The sequence below is a fragment of the Aphelocoma coerulescens genome, chromosome 4, assembly GCF_041296385.1.
Source record: "Aphelocoma coerulescens isolate FSJ_1873_10779 chromosome 4, UR_Acoe_1.0, whole genome shotgun sequence".
Taxonomy (NCBI): Eukaryota; Metazoa; Chordata; class Aves; order Passeriformes; family Corvidae; genus Aphelocoma; species Aphelocoma coerulescens.
Genome location: NC_091017.1, coordinates 33,502,541 through 33,525,309, shown reverse-complemented (window position 1 = coordinate 33,525,309; position 22,769 = coordinate 33,502,541). Strand labels below are relative to the sequence as shown.

General features: G+C 38.5%; 1 protein-coding gene across 18 annotated transcripts in view; it reads left to right on the top strand.

Moving 5' to 3' along the window:
• Positions 1–22,769, top strand: part of FBXW7 (F-box and WD repeat domain containing 7) — a 179,150-nt gene that overhangs the window by 63,834 nt on the left and 92,547 nt on the right. For 6 of the 18 annotated variants that reach the window (XM_069013482.1, XM_069013488.1, XM_069013487.1 and 3 more), the window contains one exon: positions 13,658–14,215. In XM_069013482.1, the coding sequence (XP_068869583.1) occupies positions 13,727–14,215 (489 nt within the window). In that variant the 5' untranslated portion in view covers positions 13,658–13,726. The other 12 variants (XM_069013479.1, XM_069013496.1, XM_069013498.1 and 9 more) reach the window with 8 other exon arrangements.

The window sequence follows — 22,769 nt, the reverse complement described above, 5'->3', positions numbered from 1 at the left end:
CATTAGTAGTGATAAAACAACATTCTGACTTAGCTTGATAATGGCCTCAAAATTTGCATTAAATCAGTTGTTTTATGAATTCTGTTTTTTAACAGCTTTTCTAGGTTAGAAAATAAACAGCCAACCCAACAATGTGCTTTGTGTGTTCAGTGCATCCAGAGCTCTCTTCTTTCGTTTCAACAAGGTTTGACTTTTCTCTTGCCTATTGTGTTGTGGGTTCTTGTGGCACTTAGGAGACAAACCATTCTGTCTCACAGATTGTACCATCTCAGCTGCTTTGGATTTCCACCTGTTACCAGCAATCTAGCAAATTTCTCCTTCTGAATATCAGTACTTCACTAGGACCTGAGCAACCTCATCTACTTGCTTCCAAAATATGCTGTGTGTCATGGCAACTGACCTTTGTGAAACATGATACACCTGATGTTGCAGCAAGGGCAGACACCAGGTTTGAATGGGGAGTGGTGCAGTCTGTGTTTGATCAGTACAGCTGGCTCTGCTTAGCACTGTCTTGGAAAGATAAGAGACTGCTCTTCACCTACCGGGGTCTTGAAAAATCAGGAACGTAGATTAGCCTACAGTAAAAGTGGATCAAGGTAGTGACATGGGGGGCTGTTCCTCTTAGCATCTGCCATTGTTGGGAAGAAACTCTCCTAGTCCTGCATGCCTCTTTCCACATAAGCATGAGAAATGATGCCAACTGTGGCAGACTGGTGGGTTGGTGAGACTCCTGACAGTAGTCAAGTTTATATCCATAATGCTAGCAGTAGAGCATGCCTTGCTTTTACTGAAGAGTACAGCTTCAAGTTTATTAGTAGGTCTTTATTTTGCTGTGGTGTGAGATGTTAATTGGTCCCTAGTCATTACCCATCTCTGATGAAAGGTGTAAGATCTGCTGTCCTTAAAACAATTCTTATCTGTCCTTCTTAACCCAGTGCCAGCAACACATACATGTTAGAGGAAACTGGTGAGATAAAATTGATTTGAGAATTATTTTTCTGGAATAGGTATGGGGGACTCAATTGATTTTGGTGAAGCTCCACTGGAAATATGCTGTGACAGGATAACAGTAACAGCATCTTAAATGGCATTAGTCACTGAAAAGAATCTCTATAATCTGTTTTTCATCCATTCAAATTGTGATCCCAGTTTCTAATTTTGTTTATATTTGTGTGCATTAGTATCTCTTTTATTCGGTAGTTCAGGGAAATTATTTGTTAACTGTATATGTGGTCAGTGCTTTTCTGCACTGAACATGGCTCTCTTTACTTCTTGTAGTCACATCATCTTTCCTGCTAGGAAAGTGTTGCAGAGCAGAAACAGGGGATATAGAGTTGATGGCTTTGTAGAATTGGAAAGAAAGTTTGAATGCCTGCCTGACATAAATATTGTAGGCCACCTTACATTCTTATCTACCTCTGGACATGCAAATACAAAAACTTACTTTCCTGGTCCCAGAAATAGCTTGAGCAAAGAAATCTATGTTTCTGTAGGTTGTTAGCAGATGCCCTGCTGCTGAATCATACTGCTTAATCAGTTACTGAAATAAGATTCTCAGAGAGCCATTTTAAGGGCATTAAATCAATAACAATAATTGCAACCATTTCCATTTCTCCAGTGGAGCCTGCTAAGAGTCTGTTTGGGCCAGGGCCAGATTCTTTTAGACAGGCTGGGATATCATCTTCCTTCAAATCTGGCACTCACTCATGCTGTTTGTCAGCAAGTGCCTTGTTGTTCTGCAAGGTCAGATTTTAAATCTAGTGCCATAAAGATTCTCTGTGACACAGAGAACATAACACTTAGGAACCAATGCGTGCTAGGCAGTGTTCTGGAGATGTGAGGTTAATGAGAAGGCATTTACTGTTTTTCTAATACCATGTGGAGATTGTAATTGGTTTGGAACTTTTTCTTTTAAATTAGACGCCAGAAAAAGGAATGTGTTCTGCTGTGTTCTGGTAGTATGTGACCTTGTTTTACTTACGTCTTTCTACTGATGAAGGTGCTGAAAGTGCAGACAAACCAGTGTATTTCAGCAAGTCTGGTAAATGCTGCCTTTATGTTTTTCTTTGTATTTCTTGCTTTTATTAAAAGTAAAGAAGTGCAGATCAAAGGCTCTTCCATATCAGATATTGAAGCAAAGGCATTTAACACATTCATTGACCTTCTGGAAGAAAGTACATAATTTGGAGTTAATCTTTGAAAGTATGGCATTCAGGATGGAGACAGTATTGATCAGCAGAGTCTGCAAAAATCTGATTTAACGTTCATGGCTGAGCATTTTATAAGATATGAATTGGGACTGCGGACAGATGGACTTTCTTCATAAATATATATATTGCTCCTTGTTCTTTTAGAGCAACTTCACAGGAATAAGGCTGAGCTGTAGTTTTCCCCACCAAAATGGTAAAATACACCAGTGTTTGTATCTTGTGTTGCTTGCATGAGGCATGTTTTCTACCCCAATCTGACAGCAGCTACCTTTTCTTATGTCAGAGATTTGATTTATAACTGGTGAATAAAACACAAATAAGAAATGGTTTTGTCTATATTGTATTACAGCCTTTTACTCCAATCTGCTTTAACAATACTGATAGAACTACTTTTTTTTTTTTTCTTAGCGTATAGGACTACATGATAGCTGAATCAGAGAATGGGTCAGGTTGGAAGGGACCACAATGGGTCATCTGGTCCAACCTCCCTGCTCAAGCAGGGTCATCCTAGAGCACATGGCACAGGATTGTGTCCAGAGGGTTCTTGAATATCTCCAGTGAGGGAGACTCCACAACCTCTCTGGACCATCCATTCCAGTGCATGGTCACCTGCACAGTAAAGAAGTTCTTCCTCATGGTCAGGGGAACTTCCTGTGCATCAGGTTCTGCCCATTGGCTCGTGTCATATTGCTCAGCACCACTGAGCAGAGCCTGGTTCCATCCTCTGACACCCTCCCTTCAGATACTGACAGACATCTCAATCATCTCATCTCAAGGCTGAACAGGCCCAGCTCCCTCAGCCTTTCCTCAGAGATGCTCCAGTCCCTTCACCATCTTTGTTCCCCTCCACTGGATTCATTCCAGGAGCTCCATGTCTCTTGTCCTGAGGAGCTCAGAACTGGACACAACACTGCAGGTGGCCTCACCAGGGCTGAGTAGAGGGGCAGGACCACCTCCCTTCCCCTGCTGGCAATGCGCTTCCTACTGCACCCAGGATATTGTTGGCCTTGTTCTTCAGACTTTTTTTAAAGAATGGGCAATTGAAAACAGGAAATTATAATAAAAATTTTGGGCAGTAGCCTGGAATAAGCATTGTCCATTGTGGATCTTGAGGTAAAATTTGTTGTTGATAACTTGGAAAGACTTGGGGGTCTAATTCTTCCTCTCTTGTTTCTCATCATCTTGTATGCTTAGAATAATATAAAAAATTGTAGAGTTCAAATTGAGGGATGGCTATTTAGTCTTGGTAGAATATTCTTAATTTTTACCATAACCTTATAATAATTTTTAGGAGGTTAGTCTGATGCAGAAGCCTGTAACTGAACAGAATAGTGAGATTGGACTTCTCATGGCATAATCTGCATTGCTTCTCCTTTATTTCGTTAGTCATTACTGTAAGAGGCTTGAAAATGCTGTTCTGTGCATTGAAGCTTCTTGGGCGTAAAGGGAGTTGATTATTCTTGCTTATTAGAGGTGGTATAAGAGCTGCTTGAAGAAGGAATATTTACTTCAACTGGTTTTAATCACTCAAAGAAAAACGTTCTTTAATAATAGTCACAGTTCTTGATTCTCACTTTTCTCAGCTTTAATCCTGCTATCATCTTCTTTTTTAACCACTGGAATGCTTTTCAGTCTGAAGGGTATATATGTTCCCATCTGTGTGTTGTTCCACATTAGAGAACTCTTTTCTCAAACAGCTCTGAGGTAGGGGACAATTTGGTACTTGGTAATTTCCTGCCCTTCCTCCTGTTCCCATGTAACTAAATTAATTTTAAATTCAACTAAATTTAGCTGCTATTTGTTCTCAAGGTCTGTTAGCCCACTTCAGTTAAAGATGACCTTTTTTGGCCCATCTTTTGTGCCCTGTGTTCTAAATTACTTTTTTTGGTTTTTTGATGTCTCTGCTCTTCTGTGTGTCTGCTTGTTTGTGCTGCATTTCAGCAGCATTTGAATTGTAGTTTTAGTGCAAGGAATCATACTACCATTTTGCCAGAAGTGGACGCCAGCCATCTGTTAGAATTGCAACTCACTATTAGCAAAACCTATAATTTCAGGAAATGCGCCCAAAATTACTTTTATGATTAGTGGACAGGAAAGAAACCGAGACAGAGAAGTCAGTTGGGTACTTCAGAAATCACTTTGAGGTTTGCAGGCAAATGTCTTAATGGCAGTGGTCTTGCTGCCAAATGCTGTTTTGCTTTTGCCTTCCCAATAGTTTGCATTAATAATGAGCAGCTCTGCTTGGAAGTTATTCATGTATCACTCTTACGATGCAGCTTTGCAAGGCAGCACCAGGCGAGGTAACAGTCTGTGTGAATGGATATGTAAAGTGGTTCAGCATACTCTACTGCTAAGGTTTTCTCACTGGAAATGCATCCCAGCCCTAGGGCCACATTCAGCAATGTTATGGATGCTGAAGAAAAATTTATGTTAAGGCTGTACTGGCCGTACAACACTAGCCTTTGTGTTAAGCCTAGTAGTTGGGAAATAAGTCTGCACTGAAACCAGGCAGGGTTTAATCAGCAGTTTGGTAATATGTTTTTCCTCTGTGTCACTGTGGCAGCAGAGAGGAGGTGACAACAGCTCTCATTTGAGTATATGCTCAGGGAGAGGCAGGCAGCTCACCATGCTCTGGTAGCTGCACTTGTGCTGCATGTTCTGCAGTTGTTTAATGTATGTGTTAAACTAAGATGGAGTATATTTCTAATTTAAGACTTAAATCGGTGATGAATCGGAAGATGAATTATCTTCCTAGTGAACTATTACAGTGAGTAATTATCCTCATAGTTAATTCCATTTGTATTTTTCTCATTTCAACACTTAGTGATTGGATCTTGCTTCTTATCTATTGGATAAAATCCATGTTCACCTAGGCAGTTGGGAAGAATTGAGTTGTTTCTGCATAGTTAGTAATCACATTGCCTGTTCACATAAAATAAATGTTACTGAATGATAGTCCTGGACTTCATAATTGAGATTTCTGGTTCCATGTGCTGGACCCTATGGCTTAAGGTGTGTTAATTCAGAAGAGTTTTTCCACAACACAGTAACACTACAGCACAGCTTAACTGAAGTTCTCTACTAGAAAGCCAGACTAGCAGAGTCATCCTCATTGCTCCTCAGATGCATTTCCTATGGATGAAAGGCCTTGAGCAGTATAAAACTATCATAAGCAGTTGTTGGTGTGGGCAGCTGGGAAGGTCCTTGTATGCAGTGGTGTTGATGATGCTGTAAAACTGACCTTGAAGGACTCACAGGGAATATAGGTGCTCTGGTCTGGGGGCAGAAAGGCATGTGGAGGTAGAACAGAATGCATAGTACTGTGGAGATGTCGGGCCAGCTTGGAAGGCCCTCACAACTACAACAAACTTCGTTTACCTGTTAAGTTTTAAGGAGTACTTAGTCTCCTTTTGTACTGTAAGAGAATTTGTGATCCTTTTTTGTAGAGAAATTCTTTGTTACATGTGTATCTATCATGAAGAGTTAGGATGATTCTGTTGGTACACTTCTGGCCTTTGCTAAGTAGCTATACAACAGCATCTTCAAATTTGAAAGTTGTATGAGAAACTGCCTGCCTGGTTTTCTAAACTGAGAATTCTTCAGCCCACTTGCTTCTCAAGTAATGTAGCTAAAGATACTCTGTTTATGTTGTTATAAGTATGATCTAATGTTTGTTTTTGGCAAGAAACTCTGCCTTGTTAGTATGCACAGAAAGCATAGTTTACGCGAGGCTGAAATATTAACTTGCTGTTCTAAATTGAGCAAACAAGGATGCTTGTGCTATATCTTTAGCAGCAGTAATGCAGGCTTCTTGTAGTAATCTAATTCATGGGCAAAACAATAAGCAGGTATTCATTAGTATTCAAGGTAAGAATTTTTCATTTGGAGAGATAAAAATTGTAGTATAAAAACCCAAATAATGGTACAGTTGTCAAAGTGGAAAGGTTAAGACAATTGAAAATTGTGTGCTTAGCTTTTATACCTCAGCGGTCCTTTTAATGGAAAAATAGTCACTGCTTGATATTGAGTGGCAGCATGCAGGATTATATGGAGGACTTGCCTGTTTTGTTTTTAGTAGTTGCTGGAAAACTTGGCACCCTTTAAATAATTCAAGGCTTTTTTTCAGCTTTTCCTTTTCTGATGAAAAGGGGAGAGAAGCCTTTCATTAGTTCCACATGGTAGTTAACTTGTCAGATTTTGTAGTTTAATCCTTCTTCTTTAAGGAGTTGTTAGCAAAAAGACAAACCAGTCATCTTCTGCATAACAGTCATTACTAATACAAATACTGAAAATAACATAATTGTTTATATGAACACAGTAAGATTAGTCATAATACAGGTCTCCTCCTACTGTGGATTGTTGCCTCCCATTATATCTTTCAAGGAATGCAAGTGATTTTATTCTAGATTATATCCATTCAATGTTCTTGATAAGAACATAACAACAGAATTTAAAGAGTAACTTTTGGGCTTTTATTGTTTGTCTTGACTTTCAGGGAGCTAACAAGTATGAACAGTGGTTTTGATAGAGTGACTTGAGTTCCCCACTTCTACAATAACACTGGTGTATTAATAACTTGTCAGTTGGGATATGGCTTTGAGGAAAGGGACTTAAAATTGTTTTGTTGGGTTTTTTTTAAATGCAGTTTTCTTATTACTGTGTGATGGCAGCTTTCAACAATTTCTTCATGGGTCACTTTCACATTTCCCTCTTATCTCCACCGCATCCTTGCCATAGCATTACACAGTAATTCTCATTTTCTCATGTGTCAAATTTTAAGATAAAATCCTAACTTCTGTAAGACATTATTCATTGATTATTTGCTATGATATTCTTCTTTTTGAAACAAGGAAAATGCAAGGAGTTTTGGAAACACTTCAAATACAAGAATTAATGTCATGAGTTACTTACAAACAAGTGTTTGCAGAAAAAAAAAATCTCCTAGTTTCTCTCTTCCTCTTATATGTTGATTGCTTTAATTTGGACATCAAGCCTCTATTAGTACATTTTATAGCGTGATTCTTTGTGCTAGAGCATTAAAAACTGCTACAACTTCAACTCAGATTATCCCCTCTTTTAGCCAGAGCAGCCCTTGTTTTGAGAATGCACAAAGAGGGAAGAAAAGGCCTTTGGTTTAAAGTGTTAAGATTTAATGCTTCTCTTGCTATTGCAAAGAGAATCTGTGGAATCCATATGAGCTCTAACATCCAGGTTCTGTGTTTGTGTGTGCCTGAACCTTGTACGTGGTTGTATGATCATACACACTCTATCATACTCTAAAGAATGTGACTGCTTGTAGCTCAGACTGTTTCTTCTAAACTCTTGCTCAAGAAAGATCTATTGATCTCTCTTCTACCTCTGATATTTCCTTACTGAGCCACTTAGCCTAAATACTGCTAAATATATGTAAATTCTTGTAGCATTTACTTGTTTTCTAAACTGCTTTTTGTATTTTTATTCTCTAGTGGGTTTTGTGTGCTATTTCATATTTTATCCCATGTTAAATACTTCATGTATTTGTGCCAGAAGAGGGTAGGATTACGTGATACGTCTTTCATGCCCAGAGTTAAAGAAAAATTTTGTTTTTAATGGTTTCTGTGTGGTTGTCCTCTGATAGCCAGGGACATGCCTCTGTCAAGTGTATTATCAGATATTGTCTCTCTTTTAAATCCCTTTGTTTTCTGTGGGGAACGGATCAGAATGAAGCAAAGTGTGTGAGACTGTAAAGTGGCACTGGAGGCTAAAGGGGATTGGGAAATTGAGGCCTGGGATTAGAGAGGGAGCGGGTTTTCAGAGGCAGTCCTGGGAGGAAAAAACTAAGTTGGATGGTGAAATAGGGAGAGAAGGGGTAAAGTCTGTTGAAATAGGGTTGTGGGGTTAAATAGAAGCAGGTGAACAGGAGGCAGAGACATCTTACAGTAGACCATATGTGGTGGGGAACCTGGAAGTGTCTTTGTTCAGAAACATTCAGGAGGAGAGGTCAGGACACCAGGACTTGATGAAAAGCTTCAGCAGGTGTATGGAAAGTTGGGCCTGAATTTCAGTAGAGAGGGAGATAATTAAAACTGGCTGCAAAAGAAGATTAAATACAGCTGGACTTAATTAAATTTAAGCAGGAAACGTTAATTGTGGTATTTTTTAAATTTAATGAATACTAAATCTATTCTTTTGTGTGCTGTCAGATTTATGTTTGACATAAGTAAGTAATTACAGGAGCACTTTCATTTAGTTTTTCTTGCATTGGCCACTTTGCACTGAATAAACTATTGATTGTTAAAGTATATTGAGATAGTGAAAAAGGAGCAGGATAATTTCTAATACAACAGAAACATTGCACATGCTATTCTATTAAGTGTTGGCAGAACTTTGCTTGGAGGTTAATAGTAAGGTAGCAGGGAATCATTTTAGCTGCTATTTTGTTCTGGAGCTTGGAGCTGTGAATAATGGAGTTGACTGAGAGATTTGAGGTGTGTATATGTTTGGAAGAAGTAATTATCATTCTTAGAAAAAGCATGCGTGCTTGTAGAACAAGATACATTGTTAATGATGTCTTTTATTTTGAAGAAAAGCTACTGAAAATTAGTGTTTTGGTCTTGCTCTAATCAACATATGTGCTGATGAAATACAGAAGGTTTTTTATTTTCTTCATCTGTGCAATGTATCCAACACAGGTTTGTTACTTTGCTATTGTTCAAAATCTTTCCCATATATAAAACTGTGTAGCCAGTAATCAGACCAATAAGTTAACTGTTTTCTTTAATACATCATGCACGTGTCTTGCTCATAGTGTTTTACAATATTAGCTATCATGGCCATACTCAAATATATATTCTTCTTTGGTTAAACACGGTTCACAGTCTCAGTATTAACTGTGTTACTTATTTGTGCCTGCTTGATGCTGCATGTAAATCCCCTTTGTATGCAAGGGGTTTTTCAAACGGGCTTAGCAGGCCTTAGATAGCCTGGCTTGTGAGATGTATTTGCACTTCGTGTGGTAGTTTGGGTTTGGATCAGGTGCACCTTTTAAAGTCTGGTTCCTGATGGTCCACACCTGCTCTCCAGTAGAATGAATTGAAGTACAGCTGTCCCAGAGCACCTTCTGGATGAAACTAAAGCAGAAGGTGTGCTCCAACTGTGAGGGTCATTTTAGGCTTGGGATGTCCAAGCAGCTCTGGGAATAAGTTATTTCCCCTTCCCAGAGCCAGTATCCTGTGGGTGCTGTGCACATCTGCCCCTACAGCACTGTGCTGCTTGCTCGTGAGGACCAATGCACCAGTGTCGGTCTTGGGCACAGTGTGCTTGTAAGGGTCTTATACTTCTTTTCAGAAGGTAGATTTGGATGTTGAAATGAAACCTTAGGAGATCCTTAGCTTGGGTGGGATGTTCCTTTTTTGCTTTTACGTCACTTCAGTATTGCACAGTTAAATAACGCAATAAAAAGCTCAGCTATACTACAGTGCTAAGATTTAGTCAAATATCTACAGAAGTTTATGTGTTAGTGCAGTTGTCTTTGTCCACTAAATCTGTAATCTCAAAAGATTTGTTCTAGCAGCATTCACTGCGCATAAACCATGTTGTGTCTGTAGCTATTCTGTCTTTTCACGAAATGCTGTCATGATACTTAGGTTAGTATCCAAGTTAGTCTGATACATTAATTTCCAAGTTAATTCTTTAAAACCTTTTCACAATTTGTTGTATTTTGTTAAAAAACAAATCCCACCACTCCCCAACCTCTACCTCTCTACATCCACCTCATTTCCTTTATTCTTTGCAGTTTCAAGTGATAAAAAAGGAGTAATAAAAACAAGCAGTACTGATAGAAATTTCATTTTCCCATAGTTAGTGGGTTTGTAGGTTAAAAATATTTAACGACTTTTGTATCTGTATTAGCAGGATAGAGATATTTCAGCAGTAAAGCAGGAAGTGAAGTGGTCATCCTCTCAGTACAGAATGCAACCTGTTGTGGCAGATAACCCTGAGCAGTTTTCCCTGTAGTCTTCTAGTATTGCTTGACATTTCTTGTTTTGAGCAACTGTTGTTCATATTTATTTTTATAATCTACCTTCTGTGAAAATATAATGGATGAAGCTGAAGAATTATGCTCAAACAGCATTTAATATTCAATAGAGGTGGGGGCTGCATGCAGTCTGCAATAGAAGTGTGGGATGCCTTCATCAGCTCTGAGTTTACTGTTGGATGAGTCTGGAGACTTCCATTTTCCTTGGGGGTCTCTTGCATTTTGTTTTCCCATGCAATGCAAGTATTAAGAAACTTACCTGGGAATTGCCAACTTAGATTCATTGACCAAGTTTAATGAGTTTTTCATGTTTATGCAAAGTCTTGCACTGCAATGTTTTGGTGTCTGTCTGAAAAAAAATCTTTATGATCTGAGGCAGGTAGGAAAAACAGTGGTTTTCCTCAGTGGTTCTTCTGATTTTTCGCTGGTTTGAGTCATTTTGGTCTCTGACTGTATAAATGAAGGAGACACTGTACCAGCTGAAAACACATCATTTCAGTTCTCTGGAAGCTGATTTGTAAATACACTTTGTCCAGCAAAATAATAATCCTTTCTTATTCCTTATCTACCTTATATATGGAAATTTTTGTGTCTTGTGTATTAGCTGACAGTAGTTAATTCTGAAAGCACTTACATTACAGAAGGCAGCTTCAATGTTTCAAATCTCTCAGATAATGTACATCCATCTGTTCTTTAGCAAATGCATCACCTCTCTGCATACTGATGATTTCTGATGTAGCACTGCTTGTAATTACATTTTGATAATGTATTTTACAAGCTTCTTCAAAAAACAATTTGAGTTTATTCGTGCAGATGCAGAGTAAAATGGAAACCACTAATGACTAAAGCTAATTTCATGAACTGATGGTCACTCAAAAATGTAGGAATAATTAAAAATATATGATAGTACTAGTGTACATTTTTAATTGGCTGGAATTTTATTTGGATATAATAACAGTAACAACACTGATATTTTTGTCACAAACATTTAGCAGATTCTCACATTTGATTAATGTTTCAAAGCTGACCTTTTATGTTGGTTGCTTACAGATACAAATTGAAAGTATGTATTAAATTATTGAAACAAATGCAGCATTTGCAGTTTTATCAAGTACATACTAAACCAATAATTGCATATATAATGCTGCTGATACTGAAAAAATGCAATTAAACTTCTAAGCTGCACTCATGGCTACTTAGAGGAACATTTGTAGTGGAAACTGGAATTGCTAGATTGTGAAGATGTAAACATCTTCAGCTTTTTTTTTTTTACTACAGATTTTTACATTACTTAGTGCTTCAAATTTCAAGTTGAGAAAATAAGATGTAGTATTGTTTTGTTCATAATGCCCAAACTATGTAGCAAGCCTGATACGTAAGTTCTAATAACATCAGATTATATGTGCAACCAAACTTGTCTTTTGATGAAATGTTGTTAAACATCACTCCCACATGCTAAGGTTTCTGAGCTTTGGGGAAAACTGTTAAGTGAAAACATTTCTCTGAAAGCATACTCTTCATGGCATCTTTCTCAAGTGCTCCTTACTGTACATAGAAAAATAAACACATTTGGTTTTGATACCACTTGAATATAAAAACAGAGACATTAGCTTCTGGTTTGGGTCATGTGCACCCAAGTGTCCTAAAGCTTTTTATCCATGGAAAAATCAAGCATCAGCACAGAGTCTGTTTCCTTCCATTGAATGTGTGGAGCTTAACTGTCTTTTAGTGTTAGCTTCTCATTCACTGACTGGAACTGAATGGATACTTTCTTTGAACACACATTTCAGTGGTTGATCTTATAAGGTTTTATTTGGGGGAATCTTCACCTGGGTAGATACGTGGAAACTTGAGAACCCTGTCTTTGGGATGTATGTAGTGTTTCCCTGAGGAAGAAGGGTGCAGAGAAGTGCAGAATCTCAGCTACGAATCCTCCTCAGAGAAGGAGCTGAAAAACATCTGTAAATGTGTTTCTGTGGCTTTTATAGTACAACACACTGAAAATTACAGTAGAGCTATGGTTTCTGGTACTTTGTTCCCTAGTCACCAATAAGGTGAATGTTTTTACAAATGTCATGGAAAAAAGTTGGGGTTTATCTGTTCCATCATCCGAGGCCCTAGGTTTTGTGTTTTGAAAAAAAAAAATTAAACTGTAAGAGATAGAAGACTTAAGAAAAAGGAGGGGGTGATGGTGGTGGTGGTGGTCAAGGTTCAGAGATTATTGTCCTGTGCTCATGGAAATGTCCTTTACTGCTCCTGTTCCAAGGAGACTCAGAAGTTGTGCTCCCTTCCAGCATTTGTGGTGTTGTGCTTTCCGAATCTCTCTCTCACAGTGTGGCCTGCTGAGTGTGTGGTGTGTGTGGGCTGTGGGCCCCCGAGGACAGTGGCTCTAAGCTAATTTCTCTCTGCACATGTTCTCATGTACTGCTTTTATAGCCTGTGAATCTGACTACTTGTTGAGTTGTGTCTGACTTGACCTACTGAACACATTGCTGGAATCTAGGGAAACCAGAGTCTGGATGTGCCAGCCTCAAAGGCTGTATAGCTGGAAATCTGATACCAAATTTAATAATGAATTAGTCTGTGTTATAGCTGTCTGTACTTATATATTGTTTGGATGCACATGGGTAGTTGAATGCATGAATAATTTGGAAATTACGTTAGTATTTTTCAGTTTTTATTAATATGCACCTAATTTTGGCCTTTTTTAACATCTCAGAGACTCATTTAACAACTATTGTAGCTTCTTAGACTTTGGAGAACTTTACTGCTAACAGTGATTTTTTTTCCAGGTGAGGTATATGCCATTTCTGGGCCACACAGGCTGCCTAGTGATGTCTGCTTTTGACCACTGGGCATCTCTCTGGCCAACTTAAGACTTGGCAGTGATAAAGCTGTATTCTTTAATGGGTTTTCTCTCCTTTATTAATCTAAAAGGAAATTAGAATAACAAGAAATGAAGCTTTCAATTGTATCTGATAATATGCTTCTCTTAAGGCATAAGACCAATAGCATTTTGTGAATAATATACAAAGTCTGTAATCAAATGAGAGGGAAAATAAATGCCGTTTGAAATGATCCATGTCCAATTTTGTGCAAGTAGTATTGCATACTTGTATCTTCTGTTAGCATGGATGTTAATGGTTCTTGTGGATTCTCTAGGAGGGCAACTAGTTCTTCTGAATTTTGCAGAATCTGGTGCTTAAAGAGACCGTGATCAGACTGTTTGACAGAACAAATAATGCTCTTGCTAGAAAGTTGCCTGCAGTTTATTTGGGTTTTTCTAGTTGTGTGTCAAGTAGAAATTATTCTTCTTGTTTCCTGGAAGTTTTTAGTTGCTAGGAATAATACAGTGAAATAGGGTCTTACTGCTTTATCTAATAAAAAAATATAACTTTTGTAATTTTCCGCTTTTTCTTTATCTCCTTAGAATGTGAAGGCATTTGCATCTTCAGATAGCCTAGCCAAGGTCCAAGAAGTAGCAAGCTGGCTTTTGGAAATGAATCAGGAACTGCTCTCTGTGGGCAGCAAGAGGCGGCGAACTGGTGGATCTCTTCGAGGTAATGCTTCCTCAAGCCAAGTAGATGAGGAGCAGATGAATCGAGTCGTAGAAGAGGAGGAGCAGCAGCAAAGACGACAACAAGAGGAGCAGCACATTGGGAGGAATGGGGAGATAGGAGGAGAAGAACCTGGATTTGATGGCAGGCATGAGTCTCAGCAGGAACAGTTAGAAGAAAATAATAATAGACTTATTACAGTGGATGAAGATTCTACTTGTAACCAAGAAGAAGATGATGATGAACATGCTGGTGATCAAGAGGAGGAGGTGGAAGAGGAGGAGGAAATGGACCAGGACAGTGATGATTTTGATCAGTCTGATGACAGCAGTAGAGAAGATGAACATGCTAACAGTAATAGTGTCACAAATTCCAATAGCCTCACGGACTTGCCCATTCACCAGTCATCACCATTCTACCTGAAGACAAAGGTGAGAAGCTACATTTTTTTTGTGCTCTTAATCCTCATTAACTTTGGATTTTGGAAATAAAATGGCATATTTAGCATAAACTAAAGTTTTACAATGAAGCAAAGATTTTATTTCCTAAAGAGTTTACGATGAAGAATTTATGCACTCCACAAAAACGATGCTGTTTTAGCTGTTAATATTCAAAATATTTGCATGCGTTTGACATGAGCAAATACTACGGTATATTTTAAGGAATAGCATTCTGATAACTACGGTCAAAATACCAAGATGTTTCTTTATAAATATTTTTACATAAGACCTTCCTGGCATTATTTATGATATTTTCCTTCTCCAAGTGGGCAAGAAGGAAAGGTAAGCAATTGTACATGTGTTGTGTTCTCAGACAAGATCTGAAAAGATCTCAGACAAGATCTGATTTCATTTAGGTTAAAACATCGTCCTGAAAAAGTAGGGTGGAATCTTATAGAAACATGAAGGTCTTCCTGCTGGCCTGCTGGGTTCCTTGACAAAATACTGGTTAAAGAAAGTGTGATAGCCAGTCATTCAGTTAGAAAGTTGTTACATAATGTCTTATGTTATCCTGCTTGTGAGGACCTTGAACCTGTGTGCTGGTCATTGCTTCAGATTTGCAGTAAGAATCCAGAAATTGATCTTCATCTTTATTTATACTTATATCACCTAACATTTCAGATTAAAAAAAGTTATTGGGTTATTGGCTGCAGTGTGCATTCGTAGTTCACTGTATTTTCCAAATTCTTTGGAAAGGAGGAATTCTGTTAACTCTTAGGAGCAGTAAAACAATGAAAGCAGTGTTACTGACAAGTAAGAAAGAGGAGCAGGCCTTCTTCTGGAAGAATGTTGTTCCTAAGCCTATATATTAATTTCTTTTTCTTACTCATTAATTGTTAATAGAACACCTAACCTCCTCTCACCTTTCAAAAAATAAAACCTTTTAAATTTTTACTTAAAAATGTAATTAAAACCTGATGTAAAACAAAACCACAAAACCCAGTCATTTAACATAAGTTAACAGGTTGAGTATGAGCATAAATGTATAGAGATGGATAATCAGTCTTGAAGATGCACCTGAACAGGTATTTAGGATGAACATTTGCTTTTGGAATCTGCAGCAATGTTTTTGTTAATAACAACAGTATGCAATTCATTTCCACGTTTAAAGTATCTCAGCTACCCTCTTTGATTTTTGAAAAGTTGTAATTTTTCACATGAGTTTTTTATATAATTTTATATTTATAGTTCTAGTCTTCAAGGTACTGAAGTATATTCTTTCTAATTTGGTGTGAAATACTGTCATATTTCATATAATTGAATTGGATTTTACAACTGAAATTCTTGGTTTTATTTCAATGCATTAGTTTTCCTGGATTAGTGTGACTTACTGAGTATCATATAATAGCTTGCATCCAGTATGGACAATATTTAATGTAGGAAATTTTTATACTCAAAAATGTGTTTTTAAGTCTCTGAGTTGGAAACTTGTTGAAGTGCTTAGTAAGTAACTATACTCAAATTATGTACAGGCAGAGCAGAGCGTAATTTTCAGTGGTGGTCAGTTCTGAAGTTTTTTTAATTGACTTCAATAATGAATGTAGCTTTTTCTTTCTTTTCTTGAGGTGTATTTAACATGAACTGAAACAAGCCATTTTAGCCTGAAGGAAGCTGTCTGAAAGATCTTTGTACAGATGCAAAATTTCTGTGTGGTCTGATAGTTGCTCTGCATATTCAGTGCAGGGCTGGCCATTTTTGTCTGTGCTCTGTCCTCAGGCTGTGTCTCTGCAAGAATTGTTGGGGCTCAGGTAGCAAACCATATCTGGGAATTTTTTCATAGTGCAGCTCTGTTTTAGTAAGTTTCAACTGTGTACCTGAAGTATCAGCACAGGTTAGAAAGCTGCTTGAGCTGGCACTGCTCAGCACAATGGCTACACATTAAAACTGACAACATGCAGCATAAATGTTACCAATTCATTAATAAACCAACATTTAACCACAGGAGAACATTCTATGTTACAAAGTGTTGTGGAAATACATCTGTCCGAGCATGAGTGAATTACCAGAGCAAAAATAAGCATGACTAATTAATATGCTGCTTTTGAGAAGAAAAGGGAATGTTAGCACACTTGTCAGCTGTACAAGTAATTTCTGCTTCTACCTGTTGAAGATAGACTCAGCCTCGGAGACTTGAACCTGGTGAACTTATTTTTAGCTTTTCAGGCGTGTTTCTCAGCATTTGTAGTTGAGTCCAGTTCTCATAACTCTGGCTGAATTACCTTGCTGTGTGCTGTACTCTGTGAAACTTGCTTTGTGGCACCATTATAGGCAGCGATGGCTGAATGCCCTACTTCACGTTTGTGTGTCAGATGTAAACCTGTCTCCTCAAAGTCATGCATTCCTGATGCAACACAGTTTGGTCTGCTTGTACATATGGGCAGCACACTTTCACCACTATCAAATACCAAGAGATAATAGTGAGATTGAACAAAATAGCAACTGCTACTTCTGCAGGTGCTGTTGTGCAACTCAGCTTTTTAGTATCTCTGTTCTTTGTCCTTCTACTTTGTCTTCTTTTCCTCATAAACTGAATAAAGTTTCTCTTTAACTGGACTTTGTTTTTGCTTGTTGACCTGCAGACTTGTGTGTGGCTAAGGGAGGAAATGTCATCTTTGCCACGTAACACCACAGTGCACCCTGCTTGGGTTTGCTGCCTGTCACCTTAGTAGCAGCAAGCTCCCTGTGTTCTACCTGATAAATTTCATCAGAAGCATAAACCCCATTGTATTTATATAAAAATAATTTAAATAGATACTTACATTTTATATAATGTTTATATAATATATATATATAAATATATAAAAATATGTAAAATACTTGCCTCATACTACTGTGCAAATAACTGATTTAATTGCTGCCCATAATATTGTGAAAATGTTATGACTAAAGGGCATGGACACTTGAAATGAGAAGGACGGTGGTTCAGGAGAGACTTCGTTGCATTCACCAACACCACAAAGGAATCCAGAAGGATCCTTGTGGTTACCTTTCATGATTTCCTGCATAAAATATTAGGCTGCTCTGTATTGATTTCTGTGCAAGCTAAAGCTTATTTTTAGAAAAATGTCACTGTTTGCAAACAGGAAACTGTGCAGCAAGGCAAGTCTCTCAAGCCTAGTTTAATAGTTTGTTAGTTATCATCAGTGTTTAAACTTCTTCACCTTTGCTCTGCCTTCCTCTTGTCGTCTGAGTTTTTTTGACCGTTACAATTTTGTTTTATTTTCATGTTGTATTGAAGAGCTGTTTAACAAATTTGTTTTTTTTATCTGCATATGTTAAGAAATCAAGTTCTTCCCTGGAAGATCTCTTAAATGTAAATAATAAGGCCAATATATCCATTGGGCATACTTTTCTATTTTTTGTTCTTGTTATGAACAAAACTTCCCTGAGCACTTTGATATGGGAACATTTGTCCTGAATTGCAGATATCTTTGTATCTTGATCAACAATCTGAATGAGGGGATCAAGTGCACCCTGAGTCAGTTTGGAGGTGACATCAAGTTGATTGGGAGTGTTGATCTGCTGGAGGGCAGGAAGGCTCCACAGAGGGGTCTGGACAGGCTGGATAGATGGGCCAAGGCCAATTGTATGAGGTTCAACAAGGCTGAGTGCCGGATCCTGCTCTTGGCTCACATCAGCCACATTCAGTGCTACAGGCATAGGCAAAGTGGCTGGAAAGCTGCCCAGCAGAAAAGGACCTGGGAGTGCTGGTAAAGAGCAGCTGAACATGAGCCAGTGTGTGCTCAGGTGGCCAAGAAGGCCAATGGCATCCTGGCCTCTATCAGCAATAGTGTGGCCAGCACGACCAGGGCAGTGACTGTCCCCCTGTTCTTGGCACTGGTGAGGCCACACCTCAAGTGCTGTGTTCAGTTCTGGGCCCCTCACGACAGTACAGACATTGAGGGGCTGGAGCGTGTCCAGAGAAGGGCAGTGAGGTTGATGAAGGTTCTGGAGCACAAGTCCTGTTGAGGAGCAGCTGAGGGAGCTGGAGTTGTTTAGCCCGGAGAAAAGGAGGCTCAGGATTGACCTTATCACTCTCTACAAATACCTGAAAGAAGGGTGTAGCCAGGTGAGGGTCAGGCTCTTCTCCCAGGTAACAAGTGATAGGACAAGAGAAATTGGCCTGAAGTTGCAGCAGGGGAGGTTTAGATTGGATATTAGGATACATTCCTTCAGGGAAAGGTTTGTCAAATGCTGGAACAGGCTCCCCCGGGAGGTGGTTGAGTTACCGTCCTTGGAGGTATTAAAAGACATGTAGATGTAGCACTTAGGGACGTGGTTTAGTGTTTGACTTGTAGTAGTGTTAGATTAATGGTTGGACTTAATGATCTTAGATCTTTTCCAACCTAAATGATTCTATGATATCAGAACTGTGATTAAAACTCAGTAGCAACTGTGCCAAGGACAGTTAAAATTTGCTTATGCAATGTATTTACCTATTTATATATCACATAATTCCATGCATTGGGATTTCATGTTTGACTGATTTGCCTAATATGATGCAAGCCTTTTTCAGAGAGCTTTCTATTCTGTAAGATTGGCCTGTATCCTTTGTACCTAGAGAATTGATGCTCAGTTGTATTAAAGTGACCAGAGATTTCTCACATGTTAAACACTTTACTGTTTGTTAGTTTTTACTCCAGTTGATCTGTGTCTTATCAAATGTTGTCATATCTGTTTTAAAATACTAACTAGCACAAGAGAGCTAAGTAAATATGTATAATAGTCAGACAAAAACATGTTCTTGATGCTGATTCTTCACTGATTGCATTGTGTTTGTGGCATTTCCATTTCCAGTGCTCCGTGATGATTTTGTATTAATTGAATTCTGCTGGGTAACAATTAACCACCACATAAGCAAACAACTGCACTTACATCCCATGTTTCATAGCAACTGCACTTAAATCCTTTTATCCCTCTGTACATGTGGGATTCTGTTGCAATGCAAGGACAAGAATGCATTACTGGTAGTTGCTGCCACTGTGAAATAGCTCATGTAAATTAACATTCTTGCTTACTTGAGATTTAAATTGTTTGCCTACCTGTGCTCATACTCTTGAAATTGTAGTACTAGCAGATATATCATGCCAGCAATATTTTGTGTTTATCAAAAGTGGTGTTTATGGCAGAGGTGATACTGGCATGGTTTTGTGGAAGAAAATTTCATCAATCCTGTTAATCCTATTTTATGTCAGCCAGTGCATTATTTTCTCTTGTACTGACACCTGGGTTTCAGTATAGGGTTATCCAGGTTGTACTTTGTTTACTTTTTCAAGTTTTTTTCTGTAAATCATTAGGTTTATTTCATATTTCTGAAATATTTTGGTTGTTCTAATTCTTAAAAATATTTTTGATCATAATACATATAATCTTTAACTTGTTCCAGTTTTTTTGTCTTTGTTTGCATAACTGTTCCGGTAACTCCCAGTTTTGTAGTTTTTAATATTAATGACTTCAGTATACTTGGATGTTTTGTTTTTAATTGACGTTTTTGGCTCCCATTAAGATTAGTTGTGTTTCTTGAACTGCTGCAAGCCTTTCATATTGAGAGGAACATTGGCTTCTTGGTTATCTTAGAAATTGCTTCTGAACTGTTACAGTAATTTACAGGTTCATTCATCTCTGGTTTGGGTTTGACGTGTTTTGTGGGGAAAAGAGTCATGATCACTTGTATGCAAGCTCCTATGAATCTAACTTTGTTCAATTAGGTGTTCTTAATCTAAAATTCAACATTCCATAATATTTTTAATATTAAATGTCTCTAGTGTTGAAGTCACCTCAGTTAGGAAATAACCACTTTAAAAAAGCAATTAAACACATGAATTCGTGAAAAGCATTAGCTGCATTATTTCCAGCAAATATTGTCACAGATTTCCATGGTTAGGCAAAATAGCTACTTGATGTCTGACTAACAGGAGTGAAGTGAAAGGACCTGAATTTTAAAATCCAAGTGAGCAGGTAGAGGAGGAAGATTGTTAGCTGGTGCGTGGCCATTTTTCTTGTTCGGGGTTTCAGAAGACACTTTTGTCTTCTCTGCTTGACTGGAGGGATTTCTGAGGGAGTGTTGGAGCCCATTTATGTGAGATGCTGTATCCTTCTGGACAACAGGCACTGTTCCACAAGAGTCTTTGCAACAACCCTCTCTTACTTTAGCATTTATTTATTTTTCTTCTATTGAGGCTGTCATAAAACGTAGCAAATTAGGTTATATGAATGTGAAACATTACTTCTGTGTTAACTATCTGGATTGTGATGGTGACTTCTCATAACGGGTCAGGCATTCATGCGTGCAGAACCCTCCAATAACTTCACTAATTAGTCTCCTCTTCAGATGCAGGTTTGCTTGTTGCAGGATTGTGAGTTGTGCTTGTTTTGTTGGTTACCAGAGCTTCCAAGGAAACAGAAAACAGATTAGCTATAATGAAGATTAAAAATTCGTGTATAGCTGCATCTACAACCACAAAAAACACTTTTATACCCTTTCAGCAGTTGTCATATTTTAGCTTTGCTTCATTACTAAAGGTAATAAGATGATTTTTTTAATGGATAGATTTAATACATAACATATTACAGACAACAATGGTAAGGGCTGAGAAGCAGTTTAATTTTCATGTAAAACCAGTGTACCTGGACTGCAGCATCCTCTGCCATACTATGTACAATACTGTCCATTTGGCTGTAAGTCACAAGAGTGTGTGTGTAAGTAATGGTGCTGTTTAAGAGTGCCTCTTTTTTGTTGTTTATTGACATGGGAGAGTGGAGGGAGGGAAGACATGAGAGATTAGCTGGATTGACTTTGGCGGAGCTGGAAGAGGCTGTACCATAGGAAAACCTGTCCCTTGGAGCTTAAATACCCATCTTTTCAGTTCTGTAACAAATCTAAAGCCGTGCTCACATACAGAGCTTTCATTCTTAAGTAGTGCAGGCTGGGACAGAGTTTTTTGCTGCAAGGTGACTGGTCTAAGCTTGTATGTAGAGCCACAGAGATGAGAAGGATTTATTTTTTCCGAGGGTTTTGGCTTTGTGTGGAAATTAATTTTTTAAACTGAGGAAACCTAAGATTGCACTGAGCACTTCGTGCATATGTGAAATGAAAAGGACTCCTGTGTGAAAGTCTGTACTTATTGTCAGAATTATTGATACGCTAAAAGCAGGATAGGAGGATAAGGGGGAATCAAAGATGATTACAGAAATGCTGATCCTTGGAAGCAGATTTACTTTTTGTGTACAGGCAGTACATGCCATTAGGCAAAAGTTGCGGTGTGTGTAGGTGGAGGGTGGTTTGTAAGTGTGTGTTAATATTTTTCTCCTTCTCTGAGCAGCAGAGGGGGCTGCTATTGCTTTGCTGCAGCCCCACGCAGACTTGTGTGGATTTCCTTTGCAAAGGTTTTCCTTGCTCCTGCAGCTAAAAGCCTGAAGCATGTTTGTTAAGTGTAGGGAATAAATGTAACTGGAACAGAAGGACTCAGTATTTTTTATTTGTCAAGAAATATGGTTCCAGTATAGAAAATGATGTAGGAATGTTTCCTTTAAAAGAATCAGTATTAAACTTATTTTCAGAGGGCTTGTGTGATGAGAATGCAATGTATAGCTCTCTGCTCTGAGTACACAGGAGAAAAAGAAAAAATTTCACACTACAAAAAGAGATTGTTATTTTTACCTGTTTTTTTGCAAGGATCACATGCAAGGTATGTAGATTCTTCATGCCTTTCAGTTAAGGCTTTAAAGGGTTTTAAACTAAGTAATTGCTTAAAGCTGTGTCAGAAAAGCTACACATAAAAATTCCTCTGATTGTTGAAAAAAGGCAACAAAAAAGCATTGACAATATTTTTTTCTCTTACTCCTTCCTATGATTCTCCTTTCTAATTGAAACTTCTTTCTCATCACTCTTTAAAAGCTTAGGAACTGGCAAATTTTTCCTCCCTTGGTTATTCTGAACTACACCACTAAAGTGCAATTAGTCAAGTAAGTGAATAAATGGTCTTTACATTTATTTAGTCTTGTTCGACTTATTCATCAGTGACCTGGATGAAGGGAGAGAGTGCACCCTCAGCAGTTTGCTGATGGTACAAAACTAGATTTGACAGACACACCGGCAGGCTGTGCTGCCATTCAGAAGGACCTGGGCAGGCTGGAGAGTTGGGTGGAGAGGAATCTAACAAAGTTCAACAAAAGCAAGTGCAGGTCCTGCCCCTGGGGAAGAATAACCCCAGGCACCAGTGCAGGCTCGGGGCTGACCTGCTGGAAAGCAGCTCTGCAGAGAAGGTCCTGGGGTCCATGAACCAGCAGTGCTCTTGTGGCCAGGAAGGCTCATGGTGTCTCAGAGAGCATTAGGAAGAGCATTGCCAGCAGGGGAAGAGAGGTGATCCTGCCCCTTTACGCAGCCATGGTGAAGCACATCTGGAGTGCTGTGTCCGGTTCTGGGCTCCTCAGTAAAAGAGTACACGGAGCTCCTGGAATGAGTCCAGTGGAAGGCTAATGACGT